This window comes from Seriola dumerili, unplaced genomic scaffold, assembly GCF_002260705.1.
Source record: "Seriola dumerili isolate Sdu_G_001 unplaced genomic scaffold, Sdu_1.0 BDQW01000398.1, whole genome shotgun sequence".
Lineage (NCBI taxonomy): Eukaryota > Metazoa > Chordata > Actinopteri > Carangiformes > Carangidae > Seriola > Seriola dumerili.
The window spans coordinates 746,912-774,778 of NW_019174653.1; the positions used below are offsets into that span (position 1 = coordinate 746,912).

At 43.9% G+C, this 27,867-nt stretch overlaps 3 protein-coding genes across 9 annotated transcripts; 2 read left to right on the forward strand and 1 right to left on the reverse strand.

Moving 5' to 3' along the window:
- The first annotated feature begins 5,230 nt into the window (after positions 1–5,230).
- Positions 5,231–20,089, forward strand: tbc1d9b (TBC1 domain family member 9B). Of its 3 annotated transcripts, XM_022761318.1 has the most exons (23): positions 5,231–5,593; positions 6,827–6,937; positions 7,101–7,219; positions 7,301–7,532; positions 7,788–8,046; positions 8,311–8,518; positions 9,893–10,090; positions 10,376–10,522; positions 11,434–11,584; positions 11,821–12,035; positions 12,295–12,412; positions 12,508–12,710; positions 12,914–12,996; positions 13,078–13,207; positions 13,452–13,550; positions 13,644–13,712; positions 14,063–14,303; positions 14,417–14,482; positions 14,885–14,953; positions 16,939–16,992; positions 17,570–17,614; positions 17,917–18,014; positions 18,083–20,089. In XM_022761318.1, the coding sequence occupies exons 1-23, from the start codon at positions 5,476–5,478 to the stop codon at positions 18,701–18,703; spliced, it is 3,654 nt and encodes a 1,217-aa protein (XP_022617039.1). In that variant the 5' UTR covers positions 5,231–5,475; the 3' UTR covers positions 18,704–20,089. The 3 variants fall into 3 exon arrangements, with proteins under 3 accessions (XP_022617039.1, XP_022617040.1, XP_022617041.1); XM_022761319.1 differs by lacking the exon at positions 16,939–16,992 and having other exon boundaries at positions 5,476–5,593; XM_022761320.1 differs by lacking the exons at positions 16,939–16,992; positions 17,570–17,614 and having other exon boundaries at positions 5,476–5,593.
- A 311-nt stretch (positions 20,090–20,400) lies between these two features.
- Positions 20,401–23,446, forward strand: mrnip (MRN complex interacting protein). Its single transcript, XM_022761345.1, has 7 exons — positions 20,401–20,547; positions 20,845–20,904; positions 21,319–21,425; positions 21,508–21,562; positions 21,649–21,782; positions 21,953–21,980; positions 22,558–23,446. Exons 1-7 carry the CDS (start codon positions 20,488–20,490, stop codon positions 23,077–23,079), a joined length of 966 nt encoding a protein of 321 aa, XP_022617066.1. The 5' UTR covers positions 20,401–20,487; the 3' UTR covers positions 23,080–23,446.
- Positions 23,447–23,854: 408 nt separating this feature from the next.
- On the reverse strand, positions 23,855–27,789 carry sqstm1 (sequestosome 1). Of its 5 annotated transcripts, none has more exons than XM_022761330.1 (8): positions 27,419–27,789; positions 26,159–26,254; positions 25,730–25,995; positions 25,240–25,384; positions 25,063–25,131; positions 24,758–24,912; positions 24,273–24,471; positions 23,855–24,190 (listed from the first exon to the last, which is right to left on the reverse strand). In XM_022761330.1, the coding sequence occupies exons 1-8, from the start codon at positions 27,585–27,587 to the stop codon at positions 24,027–24,029; spliced, it is 1,263 nt and encodes a 420-aa protein (XP_022617051.1). In that variant the 5' UTR covers positions 27,588–27,789; the 3' UTR covers positions 23,855–24,026. The 5 variants fall into 5 exon arrangements, with proteins under 5 accessions (XP_022617051.1, XP_022617050.1, XP_022617054.1 ...); XM_022761329.1 differs by having other exon boundaries at positions 25,240–25,387; XM_022761333.1 differs by having other exon boundaries at positions 24,758–24,891; positions 27,419–27,788.
- Between the last annotated feature and the right edge of the window lie 78 nt (positions 27,790–27,867).

The following is a 27,867-nucleotide window of genomic DNA, read 5'->3' on the forward strand; positions in this document are numbered from 1 at the left end:
AGTGTAAGTTGAGTGCATAATAAAGCTGGTAAGGAAGTATGTCTACAGGATGCACTCTCTAGCATTAGCCAATAAGGGGTATCTGAGTTATATATGACATTCATCCAGTACATCAACGCCCTGATGTTGGCTGCCCAGTAATAAAACAAAAATTAGGGAGTGCCATACCAGCATGAAGGCAAGGCCTCTGCAGTATACCTTTCTGTATACGTGGGACATTTTTGTTCCAGATAAAGGTTGATATAAACTTGTCTAATGAGTTAAAGAACAATAGGAAGATTTTGAAACAGATAAAGGAATGTAGGTAACACATTCATCTTGATGGTATTGATCCTTCCACTCAGAGAAAGGGGCAGCAAATCCCAGCATTTAATGTCCTGCTTCAGACCACTTATCGGGGACAGAAAATTAGTTTTATAAAGGTCTTTATGTGTGATCCAGATATCTGAACTTTTTCGTGTTAATTTTAAAAGGGTTGAACTGAAGGAAAGATTTTTGGCTTATGTATTAATTGGCATCAACTCACTTTTTTGAAAGTTTATCTTATAACCTGATATTTTGCAAAATTCCTTTAACATGTCTAATAGCCGAGCAAGACTAGACAAATGGTCCGAAAGGTATAACAGCAAATTATCTGCGTATAGCAAGGCCTTATACTCCAGGTCTTCTTGGTCAATTCCTTTAATATGCATATCCTGACATAAAGACAGAGACAAAGGGGGGCAAGTATTTCTCAGAATGTCTTATAAAACTCAGACAGATAGCCGTCAGGCCCAGGTGATTTGTTGCTCTGCATGCTTCTAATCACCTCTAAGATTTCCTCAATTGAAACATTGCCATCTAACTCAGCACCTAGGTGCAGATATTTTTTGGGGATGTTAACATTGTGAAAAAACTTATCCAAGGCAGATTCATCTTCAGGTGGCTCTGAAGTGTAGAGGCAGGAGTAATGACGAAAGCAAGAATTTATTTTCAAGAGATCAGTGTGTCTTAAACCTTGTCCCCCACTAATTTCAGGTATGTACTGATCAGCTGTCCTCTGACTTAGTTGGTGAGCTAAAATTTTCCCAGCCTTTTCTCCATATTCATAGGAGCCATGTCTAGACTTCAAGATAAAGTTTTCTGCTTGGCGTGTCAAAAGGAGATCGAACTCTGTTTTAAGTGTCAGATGCTGTTTAAGTATATCATTCGCATTGTGCAGTAAGAGATAACCTGCCCCCTAAAGTATCATTGTGGACAACATTCCCGGGGTCTGATCATGGTTGAAAAAAATGTATTTCAGATTTAATAAAATGAACAAATGCATCGTCTGACAGAAGTAAGACACTGAGTTTTCATGAGCAATGACCAGGGACCACACCAGGAATGCATAATGCCATAGTCAAGGGGCCATCCCAAAATTTTAAGCCAGCGGATATTAAAGCATGAAAGACAATGTAAATAGCGAACGAAACAAACTAAAAATGTAGTTCTGGTGAGTCCCCAACCCCTGCTACATAAATGAACATGGTGGCTACAAACCACTTTGAAAGCAAAACCACACATTGAGTGATGGTAATGGGGAACTGCTTAGTGTCCAGGGTGACCTGCTCCTGCCCAGCCTCCCATAGGAAATAAGGGCATCAGGCCATAACAACATTCAATAGTATCAGTGGAGCCATGTGGGGAGATGAACGAAGGGAGACAAAAGATTTTTTAAAAAGGAAGAAAAAAATAGATAAGTAAATAATAATAATAATAATTATTATAATTATAATTATTATTATTATCATCATTATTGTAATTAGCAGTATTAATAATAACGATTATTATTATTATCATTATTATTATAATGATAATAATAAAAATGAGAAATAAAGACAAAAACCCACATGTATAGATTAAGAAATAATAAATAATGTGCCCATATCTTGAGATTCAAGGCACATGGCATTTTGATAGAAAGAGTGTCATGGCACATCTAGAATCATACCCACCTGAAACCATCTAAATCACTCCAAACTAAAACAGTCCGACAAATCACTTCGTTAAGAGAGTGCATACACGAGGATGAGAACTAGCATTGCTAATGCAGATATGCACCTACCCTATGAAGAGAAGAAGAAAAAAACAAAACAATCCACTCTCAAATGTTATACAAAGACAGTCAGCAAGTGAGTGAGTCCCTTGAATAGAATTGCCTCTCAAACCTTCAAAATAGTGGCATCCATTCAGGGGAAGAAGATAGTAGGCTTCAGGATCAGAATGAGTCTGAGAATTTACATTACTTTGCAGCCTCAGCTGCTGGAATAGTGTTCTTAATGTAAGCCATTGCCTTCTCTGGATCCAGGAACTCCTTCTTGTCCCCATTGTAAGAGACGCAGAGTCGGGCTGGGAATATTATGCCGTATCAGACATCCAGTCGGCCTCGGAGTAGGTCCCTGACATCATTGAATGCAGCTTGAGCTTTGGCCACACTTGCGGTGTAGTCTGGAGAGATGGCTATCGGTTCACCCTTATAGCGGAGCGGGCATTGTTCCCAGGCTCGGTGTAGTAGCGATGATAGCCCGAGGTTTTCCACTTGCCTTTCATGGTATGAGGCCTCAGCGTGAGCGGTCAATCAGGATTTCCTTCTCCATATGCAATGTTTCCTTCAGTAGTTTAGAGACCGCCATGGTAGAGCACGAACTAGGTTCCTCTGCAATGCCCATGATACGAATATTGCATCTCCGCATCCTACTTTAAACATCCTCATTTTTCTCCCTCAAAGTGGCCACCTCTGTCTTAAGTTCAGCCACTGTTGTCTGTAGCACCTCGACCTCACTCAACCATGTTGACAGGCTTTCCTCCATGTTGCTTATGGTGGCCTTCATAATATCGATTTCAGTATGAATAGCTGCTGTGTTGTTTACAACTTTGCACTTTACCTCTTTCAGTTCACTTTTCAGGAAGTTAAAATCTTCTGGGAGTGCATTCTTTAGCTCGGCCCTGACAGCCACCGAGATGTCCACTCTCAGGTTGTCGGCATCCATCCCTGACTCTGGCCGTGGGGAGAGTGATTGGACACCGTGCTCTGTAGAAACTTGTGTCGCAGAGGTGTCAGGCCTAGTACTTGAGGGACCGTTTTATTTGTTTTTATGGAGCTTAGTCACCATTGAAACAACGTGAAAACAGCTCCACTGACTCTTGCGTATGTTAAAGGTTAATGATAAATTTGCAGAAAGTGTGCCCTGAAAAAATAATTTTAAAGAAGCTAGGCAGGAGCTCGACTTGACACATCCTACTCCATTGCTGGTTCACTAGTGCCCCCCAGCAGACATCTTTTTAACTCTGGGAACACACAGGAGCCCTAAATTCTGGGAATGGAGAGCACGAGATGGAGTATAAGGTTTAAGCAGCTCAGACAGGAATGAAGGAGCAAGTCCCTTATATGCCATCAAAAGCACCTTAAAGTCTGATCTGATATGGACAGTAAGCCAATGAAGGGAGGCTAAAATCGGTGTAATATTGTAAAATTTTCTGGGTTGGCAACAATTCTAGCAGCAGCATTCTGAACCATTTGAAGACTTTTAATACGAGCACGTGGCAGGCCAGAAAACAAAACGTTACAGTAATCAAGTCTAGATGAAGCAAAAGAATTAAAATTTCAGCATCAGTCTTAGAAAGAAGAGACCGAATCCTAGCTATGTTATCTATATCTTTAATGTGCTGATCAAAGGGAAGGGAAGAATCAAAAGTGACTATGTGTCTATGACGGGTTGGGCCAATGAATAGCATCTCAGTTTTGTCTGAATTTAGTAGCAAAAAATTATGAGACATCCAGCTTTTCACAGCAGACAAGCAGACCTCTAAATTCATAATCTGGGAGGAATCATAAGCCTCTATAGGCACATACAGCTGAGTATCATCAGCGTAACAATGGAAATTAATTCCATGACTGCGAACAATTTGACCAAGAGGTGAAATATTGAGAAGCTTCTCTGACAACATGTCGATAAATGATCCAGACTTCCATTGAGTCCTCTTCCTGCTGGCTCTGAGGTCTGTAGGTGGATCCGGTCTGAGTCCAGGACTTCAGGTTTTGGTCAAGCAGCTACTGACGTGTCTGGTCTTCCAGCAGAGGTTTTCCTGGAGTGACGGACTGCTCCTTTAAAGTGTATTAAACAGCTTCTGAACTACTCAGCGTGTAATAATCAGATATTAACTGCATTATACAATCTATAACCTGATCAATATTATCTCTGAAGTGACCTGAAGACGTCCTGATGGAGCCTGATGGAGTCTGTCTCTGTGTCACATAGTACTGACAGAGATGAAGATGATGGTGAAGTGATAGAGGATGTGTGTAATGCTTTCAGTTCAGTCTCTTTACTGCCTCAGCATTAAATGTCAAAGTGTCATTAAATGTAATTAATGTAATTAAACTGTCATTATTGCCTTTAACACAGACTCAGTGTATTTATCACCTGAAACAGATTCAACACACACACACACACTTGTGTGTGTGTGTGTTGAATTACACACTTGTGTGTGTGTGTGTTGAATCTGTGTGTGTCAGCAGGATCCACTGAACGGATCAGCAGAGAACCAGGTGGATTATGAACCAGAGAGGAACCCAGTAACTTTGATCCAGATAATTTTCTAGACTACAAGTGTGTGTGTCACGTAAAGTTCAGTAAATACTTTTTACTTGTGTAATTATACAAAGTGAGTTTAATGATTATTGATTAATCTGATGATTTTCTTATATATAACATGAAGTAGTGAAAGAGTCTGACTGATGAACACATGAATCAACTATGAAAACAGCTGCAGTGTCAGCTGTGATGAATACACAGTACATACATGTGAGTGTCCATACAAATAATAATACATTTTATTTGTACAGAAACAAAGTTACAGAGTGCTTTACAATAAAAACAAAACTTACAATAAAACAACATTTACAATAAACACCAGAACTGAAGATATAAGATTAAATCATTTCAATAATTACAACTAATATCAGTGAAGACAAAGCTGAACGATAAAAGTGACTTTAAGACATTAAAAGACTTGAAGCAGGATATTGGCTGAATTATTTTTACTGTGATACTTAGCTGCATGAAGTACTTTTACTCTGATTCTTTAGCTACAGGAAGTACTTCTACTATGATACTGAGGATATTTGTGTACTGTGACTGGAGTACTTTTACATTTCAGTACTAGTACTTTATTTTTTCCTCACTGTTGTGAATAAAGACGAAAATAAAAAAACCGAAATGTTTTTTTTTCCGGTCTGTTTGCGTCATGACGCAGAGGGCGTGTCCTGAGTCTTAAGACCCGGAAGTGATGTGCAGTCATCTGACGGGTGAAAACAACATCAGCTCCGTGTTTGTCTGAATCTGACGGAGCCGCTGCTTTGTCCCGGTGTCTCCCGGCGGGGGGAGGACGACATCTCCCGTTGTTTTGTGGTGAGGGGCGGTGACTCCCGGAGTGAACCCGGCGGAGGGTGAGATGTGGATCCAGCCGGAGGAGGTGCTGCTGGCCGGAGCTCTGTGGGTCTCTGAGCGGGCCAACCCGTTCTTCATCCTGCAGAGGAGGAGGGGGCACGGCCGCGGCGGTGGCCTCTCCGGTGAGTACAGTGTCTGAGGACCGGTCCGGATCTGAATGATTCGCTGTAGTTCATTATGGTGGACTCATCAGAGGAGAGCAGGGCCTGGGGGGGGGGGCGTACAGTCTACTACAGTCCACATCAGTCAGTGTAATGGCTGGATTACCCCTCACCCCCGGACTCAAGGTCCACTGACACGCTTTCCTGAGCTTTCAGCAATTATCACTGGGTCTTCATCAGTGGGTGGAGTCTATTCAGTTGTCATGGAGACGGACCTCTGCGAACATTATCATAACCTGAGTTACAATCCAGCCATAATGCAGAAATATAAAGTGCAGCAGAAAGGTCCCACAGTCCATGAACTCATCACGGATGACATCATGTACTGCAGTATAAGTACACAAGTACAACTGTGCTTCAGTACTAACAGTAAATGTACTTGGTCACTCTCCACCACTGATTTACTGAGCAGTATAAAGTCATACCGTCATTTTATCTTTATATATTATTGAATTTTCAGACTCTGCAAACTGACCCTGAACACAACACACACAGTTCACATTGTTCTCTTTTATTAGATTTTATTGCTGCTCCTGGTTCAGTCTCCGGTACCACCTCTGGTTCACTCCTGATCCACGCAGACCTGAACCAGAGTCTGGAGAGTAGACCTGGTTCTGGCCTGTGACCTTTTACCCTCATTCAGTTTTATTAGTGTTGAAGCTCTGTAATGATTCATCATGCTCCACAGTCAGCTGCTTATATTTCTGTTTACATCAACACAAACAAACAAACAAACAAACAAACACTGGCTGCTACAGTAACAGTGGTTTGATACATTAACATCAGATTCAGCTCAGTGTGGAAACAATTCATTATATTCAGTGTTATAATGATGATGATGTTGAACCTGGATCATGATGATTCATCAGACTCAAACATCAACAAACCACTTGTTATGAATTAGTTAGTAATGTCAGCTGACAGGAAGTCAGCTGCGACCCACACTGTCTCTAAGCAACATCAGTTTATGTGTGTTTATTTTTTCAGACTGTAGTTTAGATAAATCACTCAGTCTTTAAATTCAGGCAACATCTTCATCGTCTGTGTTTATGTAGACCCCTCACCTGAAGGCTCAGTTAAAGGTGTGTCCAGAGTCCATCACATCCCTGATACAGTCAGACACGTTAGACTCAGTAAACCAGTAACCTGTGAGCAGGTCTCCTGGTTACCTGTGTACCCGCTCTCTGTGTGCAGGTCTCCTGGTTGGGACACTGGATGTGGTTCTGGACTCGAGTGCCAGAGTGGCTCCTTATAGGATCCTGCTACAGACCGCAGACTCTCAGATCTACTGGAACATTGCTTGTGGTGAGTGACCTTGACTGTACTTGACTGGACTCTGCTGTACTGCACTGTGTTGAACTGTACTGGACCAGTCTAAATTCTACTGGACTGGACTCTGCTGCACTGGACTGTACTGGGAGTAGCGGGATTGGCTGAATGTTTGTTGACCCTCAGCTGTGTCCTCCAGGCTCATCCAGGAAGGAGATCACAGAGCACTGGGACTGGCTGGAGTCCAACCTGCTGCAGACCATCTCCATCTTCGACAACGATGAAGATGTCACCACCTTCGTCAAAGGGAAGATCTCTGTATGTTACTTCCTGTGTGTTCTCCTCAGACTGTTTCTCTACCTGTGTGTACCTGTCAGTAAGTGATGTCACTTCTTGCAGGGCATCATCACAGAGGAGAACCGGCTGAAGAAAGGGGAGGAGCAGGAAGAGGACTGTGGGAAGTTTCGGGAGGCGGAGCTGAAGATGAGGAGGCTGTTTGGGATGCCTGATGAGGAGAAGCTGGTGAATTATTACTCCTGTAGCTACTGGAAGGGAAGAGTCCCGCGGCAGGGCTGGCTTTACCTGTCCGTCAACCACCTGTGCTTCTACTCCTTCCTTCTGGGCAAGGAGGGTATGACCGGCCAACTACAGGCCAGAACTTACTTCTGTTTTCACCAGGGGGTACTTCTGTTTTTACTAGGGGGTACTTCTGTTTTTTACTAGGTGGTACTTCTGTTTTTACTAGGGGGTACTTCTGTTTTTACTAGGGGGTACTTCTGTAGTTACCATGGGATAGTTCTGTTTTTTTCTGTATGCCACTCATTCATGTTTTATTTTACATTCATATATTTTATGAGTTTAATCCCACATCCCCCCACACCCTCAGTGACTCTGGTGGTGCAGTGGACAGAGGTGACTCAGCTGGAGAAGAACGCCACCCTGGTGTTTCCAGAGAGCATTCGTGTCAGCACTCGGAACACTGAACATTTCTTCTCCATGTTCCTCAACATCAACGACACCTTCAAGCTGATGGAGCAGCTCGCTAACATCGCCATGCGTCAGCTGCTTGATAATGAGGCATTCGCCGCCGACCGCTCGCTGCCCAAACCCTGCAAGACACTCAAAAACGTCTCTGCACTCAAGAGGTCTCACTCTGCTCAGTAACCATGCACCTGATATCAAGCTCACAGGGTCCACATGATTAGACTGAGGTGGACATATAAATAAACAGCACCATATTCAGCAGGCACAGGTTTCCAGATAGATGATAAATATTAGTAAATACACACAGACAAACTGATATCCGTTTTCTATCAGCAGTGATGATGTTCATAATGCAGCTTGAACCATCAGACTAACATTTGGTTTTGGACCTGATCAGCTGTTTCTGGTCTGTGTCATTGCTGCAGGGATCTGGATGCCCGCGCAAAGAACGAGCGGTACCGCATGATGTTTCGGCTGATGCAGGACGAGCGTCTGGACGGACACACGGACTGCACGCTGTGGACGCCATTTGCTAAGATGCACGTGGTCGGACAGCTGTTCATCTCCAACAACTACATCTGTTTTAACAGCAGAGAAGAAGACCTGTGTCAGCTCATCATACCACTCAGAGAGGTAAACAAGTGACCAACACGTGAGTTAAATACAACTCTGAAGGAAGATCAACAAATATATCACTAACTTCATATCAGTCATATGTGACTTAATTGTTTAGGCAGCTTTTAAAGAAACTAAATCAAGTGCAGAGTGTACAGTGGGTAGTTCAGGGAGCCTGGGGCAGTGGAGAGTTTTCAGCAAATAGAGTCAGTGGATGCTTACACTATAGATGGAGTCATCATAAATGTGTGTATCAGGTTGTTCCTTCCAAATGCAGTGAGAATCTAGAATACAGCCCCCTCATGTCTCTTATGCCTTTTGAATGTGAGTCATCCAGGTCATGGTACAAGAAAAGTGAATGGAGGGCAGCTGAACTTGGTTGTAGATACTTGAAGACGTTTCACCTTTGATCCAAGAGGCTGTCTCCTCACCAGTTAGTCAGGACTGAAGAAGCCTCTTTGATGAGAGGTGAAAGTCCAGCTGCCCTCCATTCAACCTTTCTTGTATACCATGACCTGGATGACTGAGAATCTTCACAGACATTCAACTTTTCTTGGATATGTGTTTTAAAAGTCAGGTTACTTGTTGATGCATGTCTGGATATCTGTTCTCATTAAATGTTGTAGTTTTTATCATCAGCTCTGCTGGCAGGGATTAAATGGTCAGATTTGTTGGGACTGAATCTGCATCCATTCTTACTGTGTATTAGGTATTTGCAATCATTAACATGTCTTTAAGGCATTATCTGAGACTATTTTGATGTTTTATGCTAGTAGCATAGCTGCTTGGTGGCTCTATCGAGCTTTAGAATTTGCATAATCTTGTTGCTTCTTACATAGTGATTACTATAAATAGGCAGCTATATTCTGTCCATGTGAATTGCTCAGACATAATATTTATCACACAGCACTTCTCCTTATACCCAATGTTTGTATGGGCTGCATACATTTAAAAATTGTCCTTTGTATACATTTTGTAATATATTCAAATATGTCATAATTATGTTATATAGAAATGTAATATTCATATGTGGTACACCACAGCCGAGTGCCTGAAATTCATCTTTCTTCCAGTTTTCCTCTGGTCATCATTTTGAAGGAGACGAAACACTTGTCTCTTGTCAAGGTCATCTGTCTGCTTAGCTGTGCTGAACAGGTTGAACAGTGAGGGCAGAACATCAGCCTTTAAATTCATGATATATTCATATGAGCAAAGATCCAGTGAAATGATTGAATCACTAGAAACATTTAGGTCATTACTTCAAACATTTTATTTAGTGTTCATGTTTATGATCCTCTTAAGAACTGAAACCTCTTAAACCCTTTTAAAACTCTAGTTGTACATATAAACAAGATCAGACCAGACTTTTACCGATAATCCTCTGCTGCTCAGGTGACCATCGTGGAGAAGGCGGACAGCAGTAGTGTCCTGCCATGTCCCGTCTCCATCAGTACCAAGAACAAAATGAACTTCCTGTTTGCCAACCTCAAAGACAGAGACTTCCTGGTCCAACGCATCTCCGACTTCCTACAGCGAACGCCTGACAGCTCGTGGGGGGATACCAGCCCGCTGTCTCTGATTGGTCACTCGGTATGTCACTCATCTAGACAGTCAGATCTGCTATGTCAGCAATTAGATAAAATACATCAGACAGATTGGAAGTTATTTACTGTCTGAAGTCTTGAGTTATACTACCACCGTGTGGATGAGTGGTGTAACTGTTTTCAGCTGTTGCTCATATGTCACAGTGATGAGTCCAGCTCAGCTGCTGAACGTCGGCTGATTCCAGACATTGTCTGAGGGTTATGATTAGAGAGAAGAATCCTCACAGCAATGAACTTCCAATTTTATTCAGACTTTTTTATGTGTCTTCAGGCGTCCTCCAGCGCCCCCTCTTCCTCGTCTACAGGATCTGAGTCCGTCCACAGGGGTCGTCATTACCACCCCGGGCTGCCCACGGCCAGCCAGGGTCTGCTGCAGCTCTACCACCGAGACGCTCCAGAGGACCTGGGACCCAAAGCCGTGAGTTCAAGTCCCAACACCTTTAGATACTGGATTGGACACAGAGTACTTGTACTGTTAGAAGTCACAGAGTGGGGGCACCTTGGTGGCTCACCTGGTGGAGCGCTTACCACGTGGGCTTAGTCCCATCCGCAGTAGTCAAGGGTTCGAGTCCGACTTGTGGCCCTTTGCTGCATGTCATCCCCTCTGTCTCTCTCTCTCTCTCACTTCACTATCTGAATATCTCAAAAAGAAAACTTAAAAAAAAAAAAAAAGAAGTCAGTATTGATACTGTTAGATACTCATGTCTACCAGTACTGTTAGTTCCAGCTCTACTAAATACTGAGGATTACCACGATTGCATATCTGCAGACAACACAGGTCAGACAGGTGATTGGTTTGAGATCTAATAACACTCACTGACTTAAATAACTTAATTCAGCAGTGTGTCTTCATTAAATATTAAGTTGGAGAGCTCATTAGGGTGTGACTTTTCTACTGGGCACCAACAGGCTAAACTAATGGTACTGAGAAGTAAACAAACTGTAATCAAATGTAATATGCTCATTACTTTAATGAAGAAATTAAAATAGTTACATTACTTATTACATTTTAACAGGGCAATTGATAATCTGTAACTTAATTACATTTCCAAAGTAACCTTCCCAGCACTGACCATTAGGTACAGAGGAGTAATGTTAGATACAGAGGAGTACTGTTAGATACGAAGGTACCTAACGGTACAGGGCTAACCCTAACCCTAAATGTACACCTCACCAGGGGGTTTGACCGGTCATTGATCCAAACTGATATGTCGATGTGTAAGTGTAAGTGCAGCATTTTAAGTTCCTGTTTCACATTGTAGAAGTAAATCTCCACCTCCTCCCTAAGCCTCTCCTTCACACCTTCCTCACCTTCTTCTTCTTCTGCAGATGAAGGAGAAAATGAAGGAAGAGGCATGGAACATCCATTTCTCAGAGTTTGGTCGAGGTGTCTGCATGTACCGGACCTCCAGAACCAGAGAACTGGTCCTCAATGGGATTCCAGAGCGCCTGAGAGGAGAGCTGTGGCTGCTGTTCTCTGGTTAGTGTTCATTCACTCACTCACTCACTCACTCACTCACTCACTCACTCACGCATTCATTCACTCATGCATTCATTCACTCACGCATTCATTCACTCATGCATTCATTCACTCATGCATTCATTCACTCATTCATTCATTCACTCATTCACTCATTCACAAACTTGAGAGGAGATCTGTGGCTGCTGTTCTCTGGTCCCACAGTTAAACTGAACTTTATTCACCTGTCCATCCAGGAGCGCAGAACGAGATGTCAACCCACCCTGGTTACTATGGCGACCTGGTGGAACAGGCCATGGGACTGTGCTCATTGGCTACAGAGGAGATTGAGCGTGACCTCCATCGCTCGATGCCTGAACACAGAGCCTTTCAGAATGAGACAGGCATCGCTGCACTGCGCCGCGTCCTCACTGCCTATGCCCACCGCAACCCGGGCATCGGATACTGCCAGGTAATGTAAAGAAAAACTTTTATATTTAATTCAATTCAATTCAATTCAAACTGTATTTCAAACTCGCCAGAAGGGAAATTAAAAGAAAGACAAGACATACAAGATAATAAAAAAACAACACAATTCAACATTCAATTTAAGATTTAAAAAGTTGATGGGTATTTAAAAACAAAAAAGCAGTGGGCGTGGCTAGCAGCCTACCTGTTGTTAGTTAGGTTAAGTTAATTCAGTTTTTTAAATAACTGTCTCCTCCCCTCAGGCCATGAACATCGTCACCTCCGTCCTGCTGCTCTACTGTACGGAGGAAGAAGCCTTCTGGCTGCTGGTGGCGCTGTGTGAGCGGATGCTGCCTGACTACTACAACACCAGAGTCGTTGGTCAGTAACACAGTCAACAGCCTGAGCTTTGACCTCTAACCTCCTGTCAGGGTTGAGTGCTGGACTCTTGTCTGATGTGGTCTATGTTCTTGCAGGAGCTCTGGTGGATCAGGGGGTATTTGAGGATCTGACCCGGGCCTTCCTCCCCCTGCTGTATGAACACATGCAGGAGCTGGGAGTCATCTCCACCATCAGCCTCTCTTGGTTCCTAACCCTCTTCCTGTCGGTGATGCCGTTCGACAGCGCCGTCCTATTGGTCGACTGCTTCTTCTACGAGGGCATCAAGGTCATCTTCCAGGTACTGGCCCCGGTTCTGACTGGTTATTTACTGGTTACTGACTGTTGACTGGTGAGAAGAGAAACAGTGTTTAGCTGACTCAGTATACAGTGGTGTGTTAGTGGTACTAATACCTGTCTGTCCAGGTGTGTCAGGTGTGTCAGTGTACATCCCTCCACTGACCTCTGCCACCTGTAACTAAACTACTTCCTGTCTACCTGCAGGTGGCACTGGCTGTTCTCCATGACAACATGGACGCCCTGTTGTCCTGCAGCGACGAGGGAGAAGCTATGACCATCCTGGGCAGGTAGTAGGAGTCAGACTGGAGTCAGACTGGGAAGGTTGCAGTGATAACTATATACTACTGTGTGTGTGCATGTGTGTGTAGGTACCTGGATAATGTTGTGAATAAACAGACCGTGGCTCCGCCCATCCCTCACCTGCATGCCCTGTTGACGAGTGGAGACGACCCTCCACCTGAGATCGACATCTTTGACCTCATCAAGTCGTCCTATGAGGTCAGAGCAGAACGATGACACATCATGATGTTATCACACTCATTCAGTGTCAGTTGATTATCATTGTGTGGCGCCCCCTGCAGGTGAGACACCTCTCTGATGTACATTACACACAGTGATAAAGATCTGGATGAATAAACAGTCCAGCGACTCTGTCTCTAGTCTAATTCCTGTTCCTGCACGGTGTCTGTCTAATTCCTGCAAGTGTTTTTGAGCTAATCCCATTTTCTTCTTCTCTGAGCAGAAGTTCGGTAGCCTGCGCTCTGATGTCATTGAGCAGATGAGGTTCAAACAGAGGTTAAAGGTCATCCAATCACTGGAGGACACAGCCAAGAGGAGCGTGGTGGGTGATGTTAGCATGCTGCAGGCTAATGCTGACATGCTAATACAGATGGAGTGTTTACAGGTCTGCGTGTGTGCGCGTGTGTGTGTGCAGGTGAGGGCAATGATGACGGAGTCGGCCTTCAGTATCGAGGAGCTGGAGGAGCTCTACTGTCTCTTTAAGGTCAGAACAAACACACAAAGCTGTTTACACCTGGAACCACGGAGTCTAAATAAAAACAACAAGTTCTGCAGGATGTAGTTTTAGTGTCATCTTTGTTTTTTGGCAGCACATGCTGGAGGTGTCGTTCAGCCCTGAGTTGTGTCAGGTTAGAGCAGCCTGTATGTGGCCCGAGGCTCACACTGACTGAAACTGAAAACTGAAGGACCTGTTGTTATTTGGGCGGTTGGGGGGTGTGATCGGTCTGTCCTGTTTGTGGTGAATCTCATTCTCAGTTTGGTCCTCGAGATGTTTCTGACAGCTGGTTTGAGTTGTGGTTGACCCCACTCTGTTTTTGTTTTGGACCCCTTCAGTCCAAACACATGACCAGCTGTTACTGGGGCTCCAGCAGCTCTGCAGCTGAGCGACACGACCCCAGTCTGCCGTACCTGGAGCAGTACCGCATTGACCCGGCCCAGTTCACCCAGCTCTTCACCACCCTCGCCCCCTGGATCTGTGGAGGCCACACCCCCACTCTGTCAGCCCGCCTCTTCAGACTCCTGGACCAGAACCAGGATGGACTGGTCAACTTCAAAGAGTTCATCACTGGACTCAGTGAGTTCAGATCCAGATCCAGGGGACACATCGATACACACACTCATGGGTGTATAATGAATGGATGACGACAGATAACAGATGAATGGATGATGTGTGTTGTTTGTCGGCAGGTGGGATGTATCATGGCGACATGACGGAGAAACTCAAGCTGTTGTACAAGCTCCACCTCCCACCAGGTAACACCCACACAACTCACCTGGACATGTGACTATTGAGGGATCAGGATCAAACATGGTGGTCTTGACCAGTGACACCCCCCAAAGAACTCACTGAGTCTCCTGATCATCAAACTCATCAATTCACCAGCTTCCCTCAGTTAAATTCACAAGTGGTGTGCAGTTGTTCTTCTGCTGTGACCCTGTCTGCATATCGGACCATAACAGACCCCATGTAGGACCCAGAACCAACGTTTTAGAATCTCAGGGTTAAAGCGATTTGTTTCTTTCTCTCTGAAAAAAAAGATACAAAAATTGTATTTAATTTAATGAACAGTGGATTTGTTCTTAATAACTTCCTCTTGTGTTTATGTATTGTGGTTGTTTGTTTATTCTATTGGTTTTGTTTTGCTTTGTTTTCAGCTCTGTGTCCTGAAGAGGCAGAATCTGCTCTGGAGGCGACGCACTTCTTCACTGACGACGAACCACAAGGTGACAACTGAAAAACACAGTAAATGACTACTACTACTACTACCGCTATATGGAAAGCCGTTTGAGCATTTATTCGATATCCTTGATATCAAACGTAAGTTTCCTCTACTAGTTCGGTCTTTGGCAGCACTAGTTGGACATTTTGTCGAACTAGTTGGCCATTTTGCCGTACTAGTCGAACAAAAACTCGAACTAGTTATGCTTTTTCAGCAACTAGTGACACTTTTGGCCGACTAGTTCGGATAAAAGCCGTACTAGTTGAGCCGAGCGCCGTACTAGTAGCGCCAAAGTCCCAACTAGTACGCTTTTTTGCGGACTAGTTGACTACTGGACCCAACTAGTAAAGCTCAAAGTCTTACTAGTTAACTAGTGCGCTGCAAAACTGCCGACATGTTAACTAGTCGAGCGCAACTAGTAAAGCGTTGCAACTGTCATACATGTTAACTAGTGAAATTTTAGAACGTCATTAGTAGTACTAGTTGCGCACTTGTGTTGACTAGTATGCAATTTTGTTGAACTAGTATGATGAAAACGTCGACTAGTGCGCCGAAAACCTCAACTAGTTTGACAAAAAGCCCAACATGTTAAACAAAAGTCGTACTAGTTGCGCGCAGTTGCTTACTAGTGCAGTGCGAGGCTCAACTAGTTAAAGGAAAGTGTCAACATGTACGAAAAATTTCCTACATGTTCGCTCAAAGTCTTCTACTAGTTAACTAGTAAGGCAAAAATCTGTGTTACTAGTTAACTAGTTAAACTTTTTGGCGCTTACTAGTACTACTAGTAAGGTCAATAACTCACTACTAGTGCAACTAGTGGACATTTTGGCTCCTACTAGTACTACTAGTGGACATTTTGGCTCTTACTAGTACTACTAGTAAGAGGCAAAATGTCCACTAGTAGTACTAGTAAACATTTTGAGCTGCACTAGTAGTACTAGTAGTACGGGAATACGGCAACTAGTAGTACTAGTTGACTGCATGCACGTGAAACAGGTGGGATAATGAGGAAATTCTGAGTCCTGATTGGTTGGTTTTCTTTATTTTGAACTGGAGTGCCAATTGGAAACCTCAGTTCATGCCTCATTATTAGCATTTTGTGCAACTAGTGTAACTAGTAAGCATTTTGGCTCTTACTAGTACTACTAGTAAACATTTTGCCTCTTACTAGTAGTACTAGTAAGGCCAAAAACGCCCTACTAGTGCAACTAGTGGACATTTTGGCTCTTACTAGTAGTACTAGTGGACATTTTGGCTCCTACTAGTACTACTAGTAAACATTTTGAGCTTTACTAGTCAACTAGTAAGGCGAATTTGCGCTCGACTAGTTAACATGTTGGCGGTTTTGCAGCGCACTAGTTAACTAGTAAGGCTTTGAGCTTTACTGGTTGGTTTACTAGTTGGTCTAGTAGTCAACTAGTGCGCAAAAAAGCGTACTAGTTGGGACTTTGGCGCAACTAGTACGGCTTTTATCCGAACTAGTCGGCCAAAAGTGTCACTTGTTGCTGAAAAAGCATAACTAGTTCGAGTTTTTGTTCGACTAGTACGGCAAAATGGCCAACTAGTTCGACAAAATGTCCAACTAGTGCTGCCAAAGACCGAACTAGTAGAGGAAACTTACGTTTGATATCAAGGATATCGAATAAATGCTCAAACAGCTTTCCATACAACTGCTACTACTGATACTACTACTGCTACTACAACTAAAACTACTACTACTGATACTACTACTGCTACTGATACCACTACTACTACTACTACTAGTACTATTACTACTACAACTACTATTACTGATACTATTGCTGATACTACTACTACTACTACTACTACTACTACTACTGTTACTACTACTACTACAGGTAGTACTACTGCTACTACTGTTATTACTTTTTTTGATTTGCCTGAAAAATCTTTTCATTAACAGATCTGAGTGTTTCCTCTCAAACTGCTTCCTCTTCCTCTTCCTCTTCTTCGTGTGTTTCCCTCCAGAATCTTCCTTCTTGTCTGATCTGGACATTTTGGGGCAGCAGGAAGTGACATCAGGTTTGTCTTTTGTAGCTCAGAGGTCTGTACTATGAAGCAGGATCTGAGGTTATCGACGTAACTTCAGGGTTTACGTTGGTGGTTCAATTGTAACCGGGGTACATCACCATGGTAACTGCTCTGGAGCAGGTTCTGTTAGAGATAACAGATTAACATTTTTAAAAGCTCCACCCACTGACTAATTAATTCTCTGGGACTACAGCATCACCATGCGTAGAGGATCCTGTGGCGCTCAGGGTACAGATGGCCAGAGGGTCTGAAAGGATTCTTTACATGAGCGACCCTCATATCAGAGTACCGGCTCGTAAGCAGGAGTGCACTCTAAACTAACCCTGTTCACAGCCAGTGATGTCACAACACAGGTATCACTGTGCTATGACATCATTGATAGGGGCGTGGCCAGAGGTGCAATTTGCTGCAGTGTTCGAGGCTGCAGATCAAAGCAGGAAATGGAAATTATTTTAACCTGATGTCTGTTATCAGGGTTAACTAGCTTAACTAGTTTAACTCAGATTTTAACAACCTCAGTGTTTTAGTTACTGTCACAGTCTTGATGATGATTCTTCTCTGTGAACAGGTGAGGAGGGGAAGGATGGAGGAGGAGACAGTGAGGAGAAGAAAGGTAAATGCCCCACCCTTGTTGACAGGGTGTACAGGTGATGTACCTGTCTCTAACCTTCACTCTGTGACTGTTCATGGAGGAGTGAGCAGGACATAAACAGAGTCTGAGATGCAGGTCCTCTGTGGATCAGGTCCACAGGAATCTTGTCCAGTAAAACAGATTGTGATCCGAAGTGAATTTTGGTTGAATACTGTACATACACCCTGGACTCTCTGACATCAGCAGCTTTTAGTCACTTTATAGAAACATGGCTCCTGACCTGTGACAAGTGACCTCTGACCTCTGACCTGCTGTTATTGCAGAGGAGAAGGTGAAGGACTACAGGTACTACCTGAGAATGTGGGCCAAAGAGAAGGAGCCCAAGAGAGAGACCATCAAAGACCTGCCCCGGATGAACCAGGTGAGGACCCGGCCAGGTGTGGGCTCAGGTGTGGGAGTGGCAGAGTTAACCTGTGGTTGTGGTTGCAGGAGCAGTTCATCGAGTTGTGTAAGACTCTGTACAACATGTTCAGTGAGGAGCCTCTGGAGCAGGAGCTCTATCACTCCATTGCCACTGTGGCAAGTCTGCTGCTGCGCATCGGAGAGGTCGGCAAGAAGTTCAACAACGGGACTAAGAAGACTGACACTGCTGCCTTGCAGGCCCTGCCCCCCACCCAGACCGCGGCCTTAAACCCTCAGAGGGAGGAGGGGCCTTGTGAGGGGGGGTCAGATGAGTCTCAGGTGTGCCGGGCTCTGGCGGACGCCCAGCTGGAGCCGGCAGCTCTGCAGACATCTGACGAGGAAACCAAAGATGACACATCGGTGTCGTCGTACTCGGTGGTGAGCTCCAGTTCGCTGCAGTGCGAGGACATTGCCGACGACACTGTGCTGATTGGCGGTGAGCAGAGGCGGGGCAGCACCCTGGATGTTGATTGGTCAATCACCTTCGAGCAGGTACTGGCGTCGCTGCTGACGGAGCCGCCGCTTGTCGACTACTTTGAGAGGAAGGTGGACATCCAGAACAAGATGGCCGCCTGTAAGGCCCAGAGAGCGGTGGAGCGTCAGATAAGCTCCGCCTCCGACCACGAACTCACCCAGCACTCAGTATGACTCAACTGTACCTGTCCACCTGACCAACCTTTACCTGTCTACCTAACTCACCTTTACCTGTCCACCTAACTCACTTTTAACTTTCCATCTAACTCACCTTTACCTGTATTTATTTCAGCAGGGAAGCTCCTTGAGAGCAGATCCTTGATTTCAAATCAGCTGATCGATCAAGTGGTTTATGATGATGTCACCTCCCGATTTGAGCGTTCCTGATCATCTCACACTCTTTTCAGCAGCAGACACTCTCTGATTGGCCGGTATGTCCTTAGAGACACAGAGAGGAAACATGTCATCAGTCTGATTATTATGGTGTGATGTCACTACTCTGTGATGTCACTGACCCTTTTCATTCAGGCTAACTTTGGACTAAACCCCATTCCAGGACCAGACCATGGTCCAGATCCAGGTTTTATTCTTCATGTCACACTGACCCTGAAATCGTCCCCTAAGTTTTTGCACTGTTTCCAGATAGTTGTTATTAAATGCTCTCTCTATTGATCTGGTATTGATTTGGTATTGATTTATAGATCTTGTGTGTGCAGGTGAGACCTGTTTAAAGTCTCCGCAGGATCAACCAGTCAGCTGAAAACTAACAAACTAACTGATGGGCAGGTAAACAGGTCAACAGGTAAACAGGTCAACATGACACTAACACAACTACAGAAGCCCCAAAGTCCAAAAAGGTGATTTTGTTTTGTTGAACAAATGTTTTTTCACAATTTGAAATTCTGAATCTTTGAGGTCATGCGATCATGTGACCATGTGATCGTGTGACCATGTGACCATGTGATGAGCATGTGATGATCATGTGATCATGTGTCTGTGTCATGGAGTCCTAACATCTTATTATTAAATGATCTGACAGTGAACCTCAGATCCGACTGAATGAATTCAGTTGGTGCACCAGGTTTATCTCGGAACCTGGTCTAAAGAAGTTGGTTTCTGTTGGAAACAGGCAGAACTGAACTGATAGATTGATTTTAAGAAAATAAAATGCAATTAGATAAATGGGGAAGTCGAAACTTTATTTAGAGGAAATAAAATAAACTTGTTTCATGTTTAAATGTTTTAGTTTCTGTACAGTTCACTTATATTAACTGTATATTGATAAAACCACAAGGTCGTATTAATGAAAAAATGTATGCTTCACCAGGTGAGTTCACACCTGTAGACTCTTATTTTGACGTCACTAAAGCCTTGTTTGTTTATCTGCCTGTGTGATGACATCACTCCTGTTTACTTCTTGACCAGTCTGACTTCTTTACTTGACTTGATGTCAGAGGATGTTTCTGTGCTTTTATTCTTCTCTGTATATATTCACCAACCTGCTTTTAAATCTGTCATATTGATCAGTTATTGATCTGTATTCTGTTCTAATAAATACTACAGGAAAACACTTTTTTCTTCTATGGTGTCATGTTTTTAAAATTATAAGAATTAAATGAGTTTCTGCTCATTTCACATGTAAATTGAATTATTAAAAAAACAGAAATCTGTCAAATTTACTATATTATATTATACTATTTTATATTATGTTCTTTTTTATTAATAGTCAACAGTATATACATCTATTCCTGGTCTTCTGGTCACAAAATCGGATCCTCCGGCCTGCAGGGAGCGCTCTGACGTAATACGCACACTGCTGCCGCTTTGACGTAGGGTGTGACGTGCAATCTCGCTTCAAATACACCCGGGAAAAAACAAGAAACAGCCGGAGTGGGACTCTGAAGACCAGAACCGTGTGGACCAGAACCAGGGCTAGATCCGTTTCAAACCTTTTCGTCATGGTCCAGGAGTTTCACGTGGTCAGGTGTTTCTCGTGTGAGAGTTTTCAGGTTCAACAGGTAACACATTACACACACACAAATGCTGCGGAGCAGAATGCTAAGCTAACAGGCTAACACAGAATTCCTTGATATTATTGTTTCCCACATTTGTCTTGTTCAGTTCTATCGCCGCAGAGCACAGTGTTGTTGTGTTTTTATTAAAGACCAGATATTTCTTCAAAATAAAAACCAACAGGGTGTCATCAAATTAAAAGTACTTAGAAATATTGGGTGACGTTTTTGTCTGATTCTGGTTTTATTCTGAAGGCATGACTGCAGAGATACTTTCCCCCTGTGTTGTTTTGTGTCTGACAGGTGAAGAAGGTGAACAGGTGGAGCTGTAAAGTGTGTGGAGATAAACAGTCGCTGCTCAAGGTCAGAAAATAACTTTATTGTTGAAACACAGGAAATCGTGAACACAGAGGTCCACAGAGTAAAGATCATTATTATTGATTATTAATCAATATTTTGGTCATTAATTGTTTTGTCTTTAAAATCCCAAAGAGATTCAGTCAATGTGACTGTCGCTACACATTAGTCACCTGAGAGTCCAGTTCAGGGGTCATCTAGCTGGGAACAGGTGTGAATCAGCTCTGTCTGGTCTACAGACCCGAGTCAGAGACCTGGTCTTGGGCTCTGTACTCTCGTCACTCAAACTGTCAGTTTGATCTGATCGATCAGAGAATTAAAACAAGTAGGGCAGGTGCTATCATGTAGTCTCACCTGGACAGATGTGACTGATGAGCCATGTGTGTCACCTGTCAGCCTGATTGATTTACCAATTGACAGGAGTTTGGGCGGGGCACTGGGGCCGACTGCAGACGTCATGTTCAGAAACTGAATGCCATGAGAGGAGCCATGATTGAGAAGCAGGAGCAGAACACTTGGTCGCTATGGTAACTAATCTGTCACACAATACACTGCAGTTTCTTTGAGCAGCATCAGTCTCACCTATGTCTGACTGATGTTTGCTAACAGGGAACAGGTGGAGGCAGATGGAGAGGAAGAACCTGAGGAGGAGCGAGACAACCAGGTGAGAAGACACACACACACACACACACACACACACACACACACACACACACACACACTCACACTCTCTGCTCTGACTGTCTGCAGGTGAGACAGACTCAGGTGAGCCGTTGGTGCAAGTACCTGGATGAACCAGAGGAGGCGAATGAAGAGGGGGAGCCGGAGGAGGACAATATTTTGATGGACAGACAACAGCTCCATGGCAACAACATGACTGACAGGTGGGACTTCAGAGAGAGTATGTTGTTAAAGGCCCCACCCACATACCTGTAGAGACAGAGCAATTCTGATAGATAACTGATCAAAAACTGATTGATAACCAGGTGAGGGGGCGCTGTGGCCTGTACATTAAAAAATTACCTCTGACCTTTAACCCTCTGTGTTCCGACAGGAAGAGGAAGAGAACCACAACTGTACAGGTAATGTACTGACATCACTGTAAAAACTAACACTACCTGTACAGTTAGGGACACATCACTTACAGTTTCCCCCTGCTGAATACAGGCGGGTACAGTCAGGTACAGGTGAATACAGTCAGGTACAGGTGAGTTAAAGCCGTTGTCATCATTAAATTCACTTAGGAACCAGTTTGTAATGACACAGAACCAACACCATGAATCAACACACTCGATTCTATAGAGGATTCTGGACTGATGTGTATCATGTTTGATGCGAACAGAACTTAAATTGATCTAATTAGTCAGAACCATCTGCTCCATAAAACCAGTTTTTACTTCAAATGTTTACATTTACAGATTTATTTACTTTGTACGAATCAAAGTCAAATTAAACCGCTCAAGTCCTCTGGTATTTGGACTGTCCCAGTCTGAACCTTGTGGACTCTGGACTGATGAAAACCTGGAGAACCAGTGTTGTGTTGTTTATAATAAGAAGGTCAGAGGACCCAGAATGTTTCCCTGAGGAACCGCAGAACCTACAGAACAGGAACCTTGGACTATTAAGAATTAAACCTCCTCCTTCTTCTTCTCTCTTCAGTCCAGCTGCTCCAGACCCTCAGCCACAACCACCAGCATGACCGACACCAGACCTCCCAGTCTGACCCACACTAGTCTTCCTAGTCTGAACCACACCAGACCTCCCAGTCTGACCCACACTAGTCTTCCTAGTCTGAACCACACCAGACCTCCCAGTCTGACCCACACTAGTCTTCCTAGTCTGAACCACACCAGACCTCCCAGTCTGACCCACACTAGTCTTCCTAGTCTGAACGAGTCCAGTCTGACCCATACCAAACATCCCAGTAAGAAGAGAATGAATCCTCCTAGCCTGAGTACTGCTCCAGTCTCCAAGTGGACTTGGTTCCTCAGTTCTGACTGTCAGGTGCAGGAGGGGAAGGAACCTTCTATCAGTGGGCAGAATCAGCCAATGGATAGAGCCACCTCTTTGTCCTGTGATGTCATCAGGCCCCACCCCCTGCGTCCTGGTTCCTCCCTGTTTGAGACCGAAGAGGAGTTCAGCTTTGAGGATGAGGAGTTCCTGACGGATCTGAGCGTTTAAACCATAGAGTAGATGAAACTGGTTCTGAAAGAACTGGAACTGAACCTGTTTCATCTGAACTGTTCAGTTCTGAAACTTCTGGAGTCTGGTTCTCTGGTGAGAACGTTCTCATGTTTCTGACTCTGGGTTCTAGACAGAACGTGAAATTAAAACTCACTCATCAGCAGGTTAATGAAGGTGATCAGCTGTTCTGACATTGATTAACCTGCTGATTATTTTGTTATAAATATCAGTTTACTGATCAGAGAATGATATTGATCAATCATTAATTAGTTATTGAAAAATTGTTGCAGCTCTAGAAGAAATAAAGACTTAAACTTAAAATAATATTTCGTTGATTGATTAATGAACTGATTGTTTCCTCTATGAACTGTAGCTTCTCTGTAGCCATTGATGTATTGATCAGAGCGGAGACAATATATAATCAATTAGTAGATGAATCTGGAACTATTCTGATGATTATTTTCTAAATGGAAAATCTTTGCACTGAGACAATAATCAACAGGTTAATTCATAAAAATACTGATTAGTTACAGCTCAGATAAAATAACTGATCAGAGATGACTGAGTTTCCTGTCAGTCAGAAAAGTAAAAACATCAGAATGAATTGATTATCAGAATTTTCTCTGCTCTAAATATCAAACGTGAAGTGAAAACTGACTAATCTATCAAAATAGCAGCTGATTAATTTCAGCTCAGAAAAAACAGTCAGCAATATTTCACTTTATTTACTGATGATTTTAGAACCGATCTGTAATGATCAATAACAACTGAATCAGTTTAAAGTTGAGTTTAATAAAGTTTTTATTTAGAAACGTGACTAATACAAAGACTCACTAATCAATGAGTTAGAGTATTGATTTATGATAACAGCCTCAGATTATGGGAAACAGTATAAACAACCTCATGTCATTGGTTTAGTATGGGTGATGATGTCACTGATGTCATCAGGGCTGGTGTGGACGGGGCTGTTTGGCGTACTGGATGGCGTCGAGTGCGGCTCCGATGTCGAAATTTTTGGCCTGTAGGAGTCGAGTCAACCACCCCCCCTCGTCAGTGAAGCCCATGGACAGCATAAGGGACAGGGACTCCACCAGGCGAGGGTCTGCCTCTGGGGGGGGGATCAGAGGTCATTAAAGGAAGGGGTCAGTCGTCTCAGTTAGTTCAGACTCAGGTTCAGGATGTGGTCTTACCTTGAGGCAGGTGGGGGTATAGAGCTGCCTCCCTAAGACCTGTTGGACCCTGCTGTCCCTCTGACGGGGGCCCTTGCTGTCCCTCTGACGGGGGCCCCTGGTCCTGGTTCCCAGGCTGGAGGGACTGCAATTCTCCAGTGGAGGGGTCGACTTCTCTGGAGCTCAGGTGAGTCCACTCCTCATCAGAGTCTCTGCTCACCTGTAGACCACACAGTCCAGAGTCTGGTTTATAATGGTTTACACTGGTTCATACTGGGTATTCTAGTGTCTAGTGGACCTGGTTCAGGTTTAGACCAGTCCCCTGTGAGTTCAACTCTGAACTAACACCTGTATCTCCATGGTAACAGACTGTTCTCTGACCTCTGACCTTCACATGTTGAGTTCACTTGTTAAAATTGTTGCCAATTAATTTCTGTAAGTAATCATTTCAGCTGGGGTTACCTGAGGTCACAACTTCTTGTTTCTGGTGATGATGTAGAACTGACCTTTGACCCCTCGCTGGCTCCACTGTCTTCACCGCCTCCATCAGTTTTCGCATCACCCCCCCCTCCAGTCTGAGAGGGAGGGGTCACCTTCGTCCTCTGACCCTCGTGCTCCACATCGATGTCCACGTCGATACCTGCACACATGACATCACTTCCTGTTTGAGGCCAGTCGTGTTAGTCAAACTGAGGTAAATCACTTCCTCCTTTAACTGAACTTTTATTTTGAAAAGAACACCATCACTTCCTGAGTGTCAACCAATCAGAAAGCGTTGTTAATCTCAGGTGTGATCAGTGACATCACTCACCCAGCGGGCTCAACATGGCCGCCACACCCTCCCCGATGTTCTTCAGGAAGTCCACATTGGCCTGAGAGGCTGCGGATAGAGGTCAGAGATCACTGATGATGTCATTAGTTAGGAGAGGTCAGAGGTCATCAAAGGTCAGTTATTGATTATTAGGTAAAAGCAGTTCCTGATACTGACCAGATTCATCTGCAGGTGTGGAGGGTCCAGCCTGGTCCTGGTCATGGTCCTTGTCCTGGTTGAGGGTTTTACCCTGGTTCAGGTTCTGGTTCTGGTTCCCCGGGCAGTTTCTGATCCTCTTCATCCACTTCCCCCGAGGAAACCACTGCTGGCAGACGGAGAAGGAACAGTTCAGCCACACACCTGACTGAGCGTTGAAGTCACCACTGGTGAGCTCACCTGTCAGTGACTGAGGTGTGTGTGTGTGTGTGTGTGTGTGTGTGTGTGTGTGTGTGTGTGTGTGTGTGTGTGTGTGTGTGTGTGTGTGTGTGTGTGTGTGTGTGTGTGGGGACCTGGGTCCTGAACTGTTTCAGGAAACATTAAGAGTTGCTGTTCATGTCTGAAGCTGTAAATAAAGTTTTAATAATAATAAAGTTCCTCTGGTGGTTAACCCACCTAACTGCAGTGATATCACACTATGACATCATAGGTATCCCATGATCCCCCTCACCTGCAGTGGGTGCCAGATGGGCAGCAGAGCGTGCTCAGTGTGTGTCCCCTGAGCCTGGCAGGCAGAGCACAGGTCATAGTTCGGACAAACAGAACATTTGAAGCGAGTTCCCACCACCGGACCCTCGCAGCCGTCACAGGTGACATTAGGGTGCAGGGCAGGGGGCGGGGCCAGGTGAGGAGCTCCAAGTGGAGGGGGAGGAGGGGGGCCAAAGGCGAAGGGGGGGAAGGCGTGGAGAGGAAAGTCCCGGCGGTGCTCTTTTTTTTCTAAAGAGTTAAAACAGAAACACTGCAGTTTAAACCAGATCATTATCATTATTATTATTATTATTATTATTAATCTGATCAAGTGTTACAATATTATTTTATTCTTACAGTCACCATCTGTCTGAAGATAGGTGAGCTCCAGGTGTGTGGATCATGTGTTTACCTTTGATGAAGAGGCGGAAGGTGTCATCCTTCATACAGGCCAGCCCCATCATCAGTTCATCATCAGAGGAAAAGGCCACCAGGTCTCCATCTTCATCTGGAACAATCATCATCATCATCTCCACTCTAATAATGACATCAAAACCTCTCAATCTGAAACATAAAAGCTTCAGTCTGATTGTTTAATACATTAAACACAATACATTACACAACATTAAACATCATTAAACTAACACATTTACATTATATTCATACTCAGTAAATTTATATCAAATCTAAATAAAGATTGAAATTTTTTTTAAGTTATTTTTTTGCCTTTAATCTGATAGTAGAGAGGCAGGGAGGGAGGGAGGGGGAGAGGACATGCAGTGAAGGGCAGCGGGCTGCTGTGGTGAGGACTAACCCTTTGTGGTACGTGCTCTCTCAGGTGAGCCACCATTTATTTTATAAAATAAATAAAAGTGTCATTCAAACAGAGTGAAATGAGTTTGAGAATTACATTCTCCAATAATGCTTTTAATTTAAATGGAAATAAAAAGTTAATTATTATATTAGATTGTTACAGTAACATCATGATATTAGAGTTAATTATTATTATACAGTTTTATCTCCTCACCAACATATAATGGTTTTAAATTATTTAAAGGTCACAATCTGAAGCTTAACTTTATTATTGTTTGATCAGAAAAATAATTCTAATAAAAATAAATCTAACACTCCTCTGTTGGTCTGTCTGAAGGTGTGAGGACCATAGTGGACCTGATCCTGACCTGAACCTGGTCTGAACATTCAGACACCTGCGGTAGTCAGGACCATCTAGTCCTGGTCCCCACAAACACCCAAAACACTGCAGGGGGAGGAGTCAGCGCACTTGAGCTCATACAGAACATATCACCTGTTCTACTTGATTTTAGTGCAGCAGCTTCAGGAGTCAAACTGTATGTTTTATTTAACACAAATCGGTTTTAATGACAGATTTAACTTCAGAAACACCTGTTCACTCAGGTATGTACACCTGTCCCTGCCCAGTGAAACCAGTCTGACCATCCTGAAATTAGAAGCAGGTGAAGGTTCACACCTGAGCCTGTGTCACTGCAGAACTCGAACAGAGAAACACCTGATTTAAATGTGCAGGTACATTTCATGTTTATATATTTATAATCATCTCAGTGTTTTATCTTCAGTGGAACTTTTTATATTGACTGATCTGTATCAAACACGTCGATTGCGTAATCAGACAATAATAATATAAATGTCTTACCTCTGTAGTACAAGTTCAACCCGCTGTTCTTCAGGTTGTTAAAGACTCCCGCGGTTTTCTTGCTCAGGTACTCGAAGTTGCAGGAAACGTCCTGATCCACCGCGAACCTCCGGATCTCCTTCACCGACTCGTCTTTCCCCAACAGGTAGGCCTTCACCGTCACTGACATGCTGCTGTGGGACCCGGGTACACCGCACACTGAACCGGACCAAACCGAACCAGACTTTGAACCGAACCAAACTGAGCCAGACAGAAGACTGAGACTCAGCGCTGACCGCTCAAAGTGGACCAGACAACACGCACTTCTACACTCGTTGAAAAACTTTGTGACGCAGCGTTAAAACCTCTCAGCTTAGTTTATGTTTACTTCCGCGACAGACGTCATTGTCGTTAGGAGACGTAAATGTTGTCGCGGCCTTCAATTGGTCGGCGCACATGACTCCGCCCAG

What these genes read in the sequence shown, in the direction of transcription:
- tbc1d9b (XM_022761318.1), top strand. Translation starts at nt 5,476, where the DNA reads ATGTGGATCCAGCCGGAGGAGGTGCTGCTGGCCGGAGCTCTGTGGGTC. An exon ending in TCGTCAAAGGGAAGATCTCT is followed by an intron (nt 7,220 to 7,300) that starts GTATGTTACTTC and finishes CACTTCTTGCAG; the next exon opens with GGCATCATCACAGAGGAGAA. An exon ending in AGAGTTCATCACTGGACTCA is followed by an intron (nt 14,304 to 14,416) that starts GTGAGTTCAGAT and finishes GTTTGTCGGCAG; the next exon opens with GTGGGATGTATCATGGCGAC.
- mrnip (XM_022761345.1), top strand. Translation starts at nt 20,488, where the DNA reads ATGGTCCAGGAGTTTCACGTGGTCAGGTGTTTCTCGTGTGAGAGTTTT. An exon ending in ATAAACAGTCGCTGCTCAAG is followed by an intron (nt 20,905 to 21,318) that starts GTCAGAAAATAA and finishes ACCAATTGACAG; the next exon opens with GAGTTTGGGCGGGGCACTGG. An exon ending in CAGAACACTTGGTCGCTATG is followed by an intron (nt 21,426 to 21,507) that starts GTAACTAATCTG and finishes GTTTGCTAACAG; the next exon opens with GGAACAGGTGGAGGCAGATG.
- sqstm1 (XM_022761329.1), bottom strand. Translation starts at nt 27,587, where the DNA reads ATGTCAGTGACGGTGAAGGCCTACCTGTTGGGGAAAGACGAGTCGGTG. An exon ending in GAGCCAGCGAGGGGTCAAAG is followed by an intron (nt 24,472 to 24,757) that starts GTCAGTTCTACA and finishes TGTGGTCTACAG; the next exon opens with GTGAGCAGAGACTCTGATGA. An exon ending in ATACCCCCACCTGCCTCAAG is followed by an intron (nt 24,191 to 24,272) that starts GTAAGACCACAT and finishes TCCCCCCCCCAG; the next exon opens with AGGCAGACCCTCGCCTGGTG.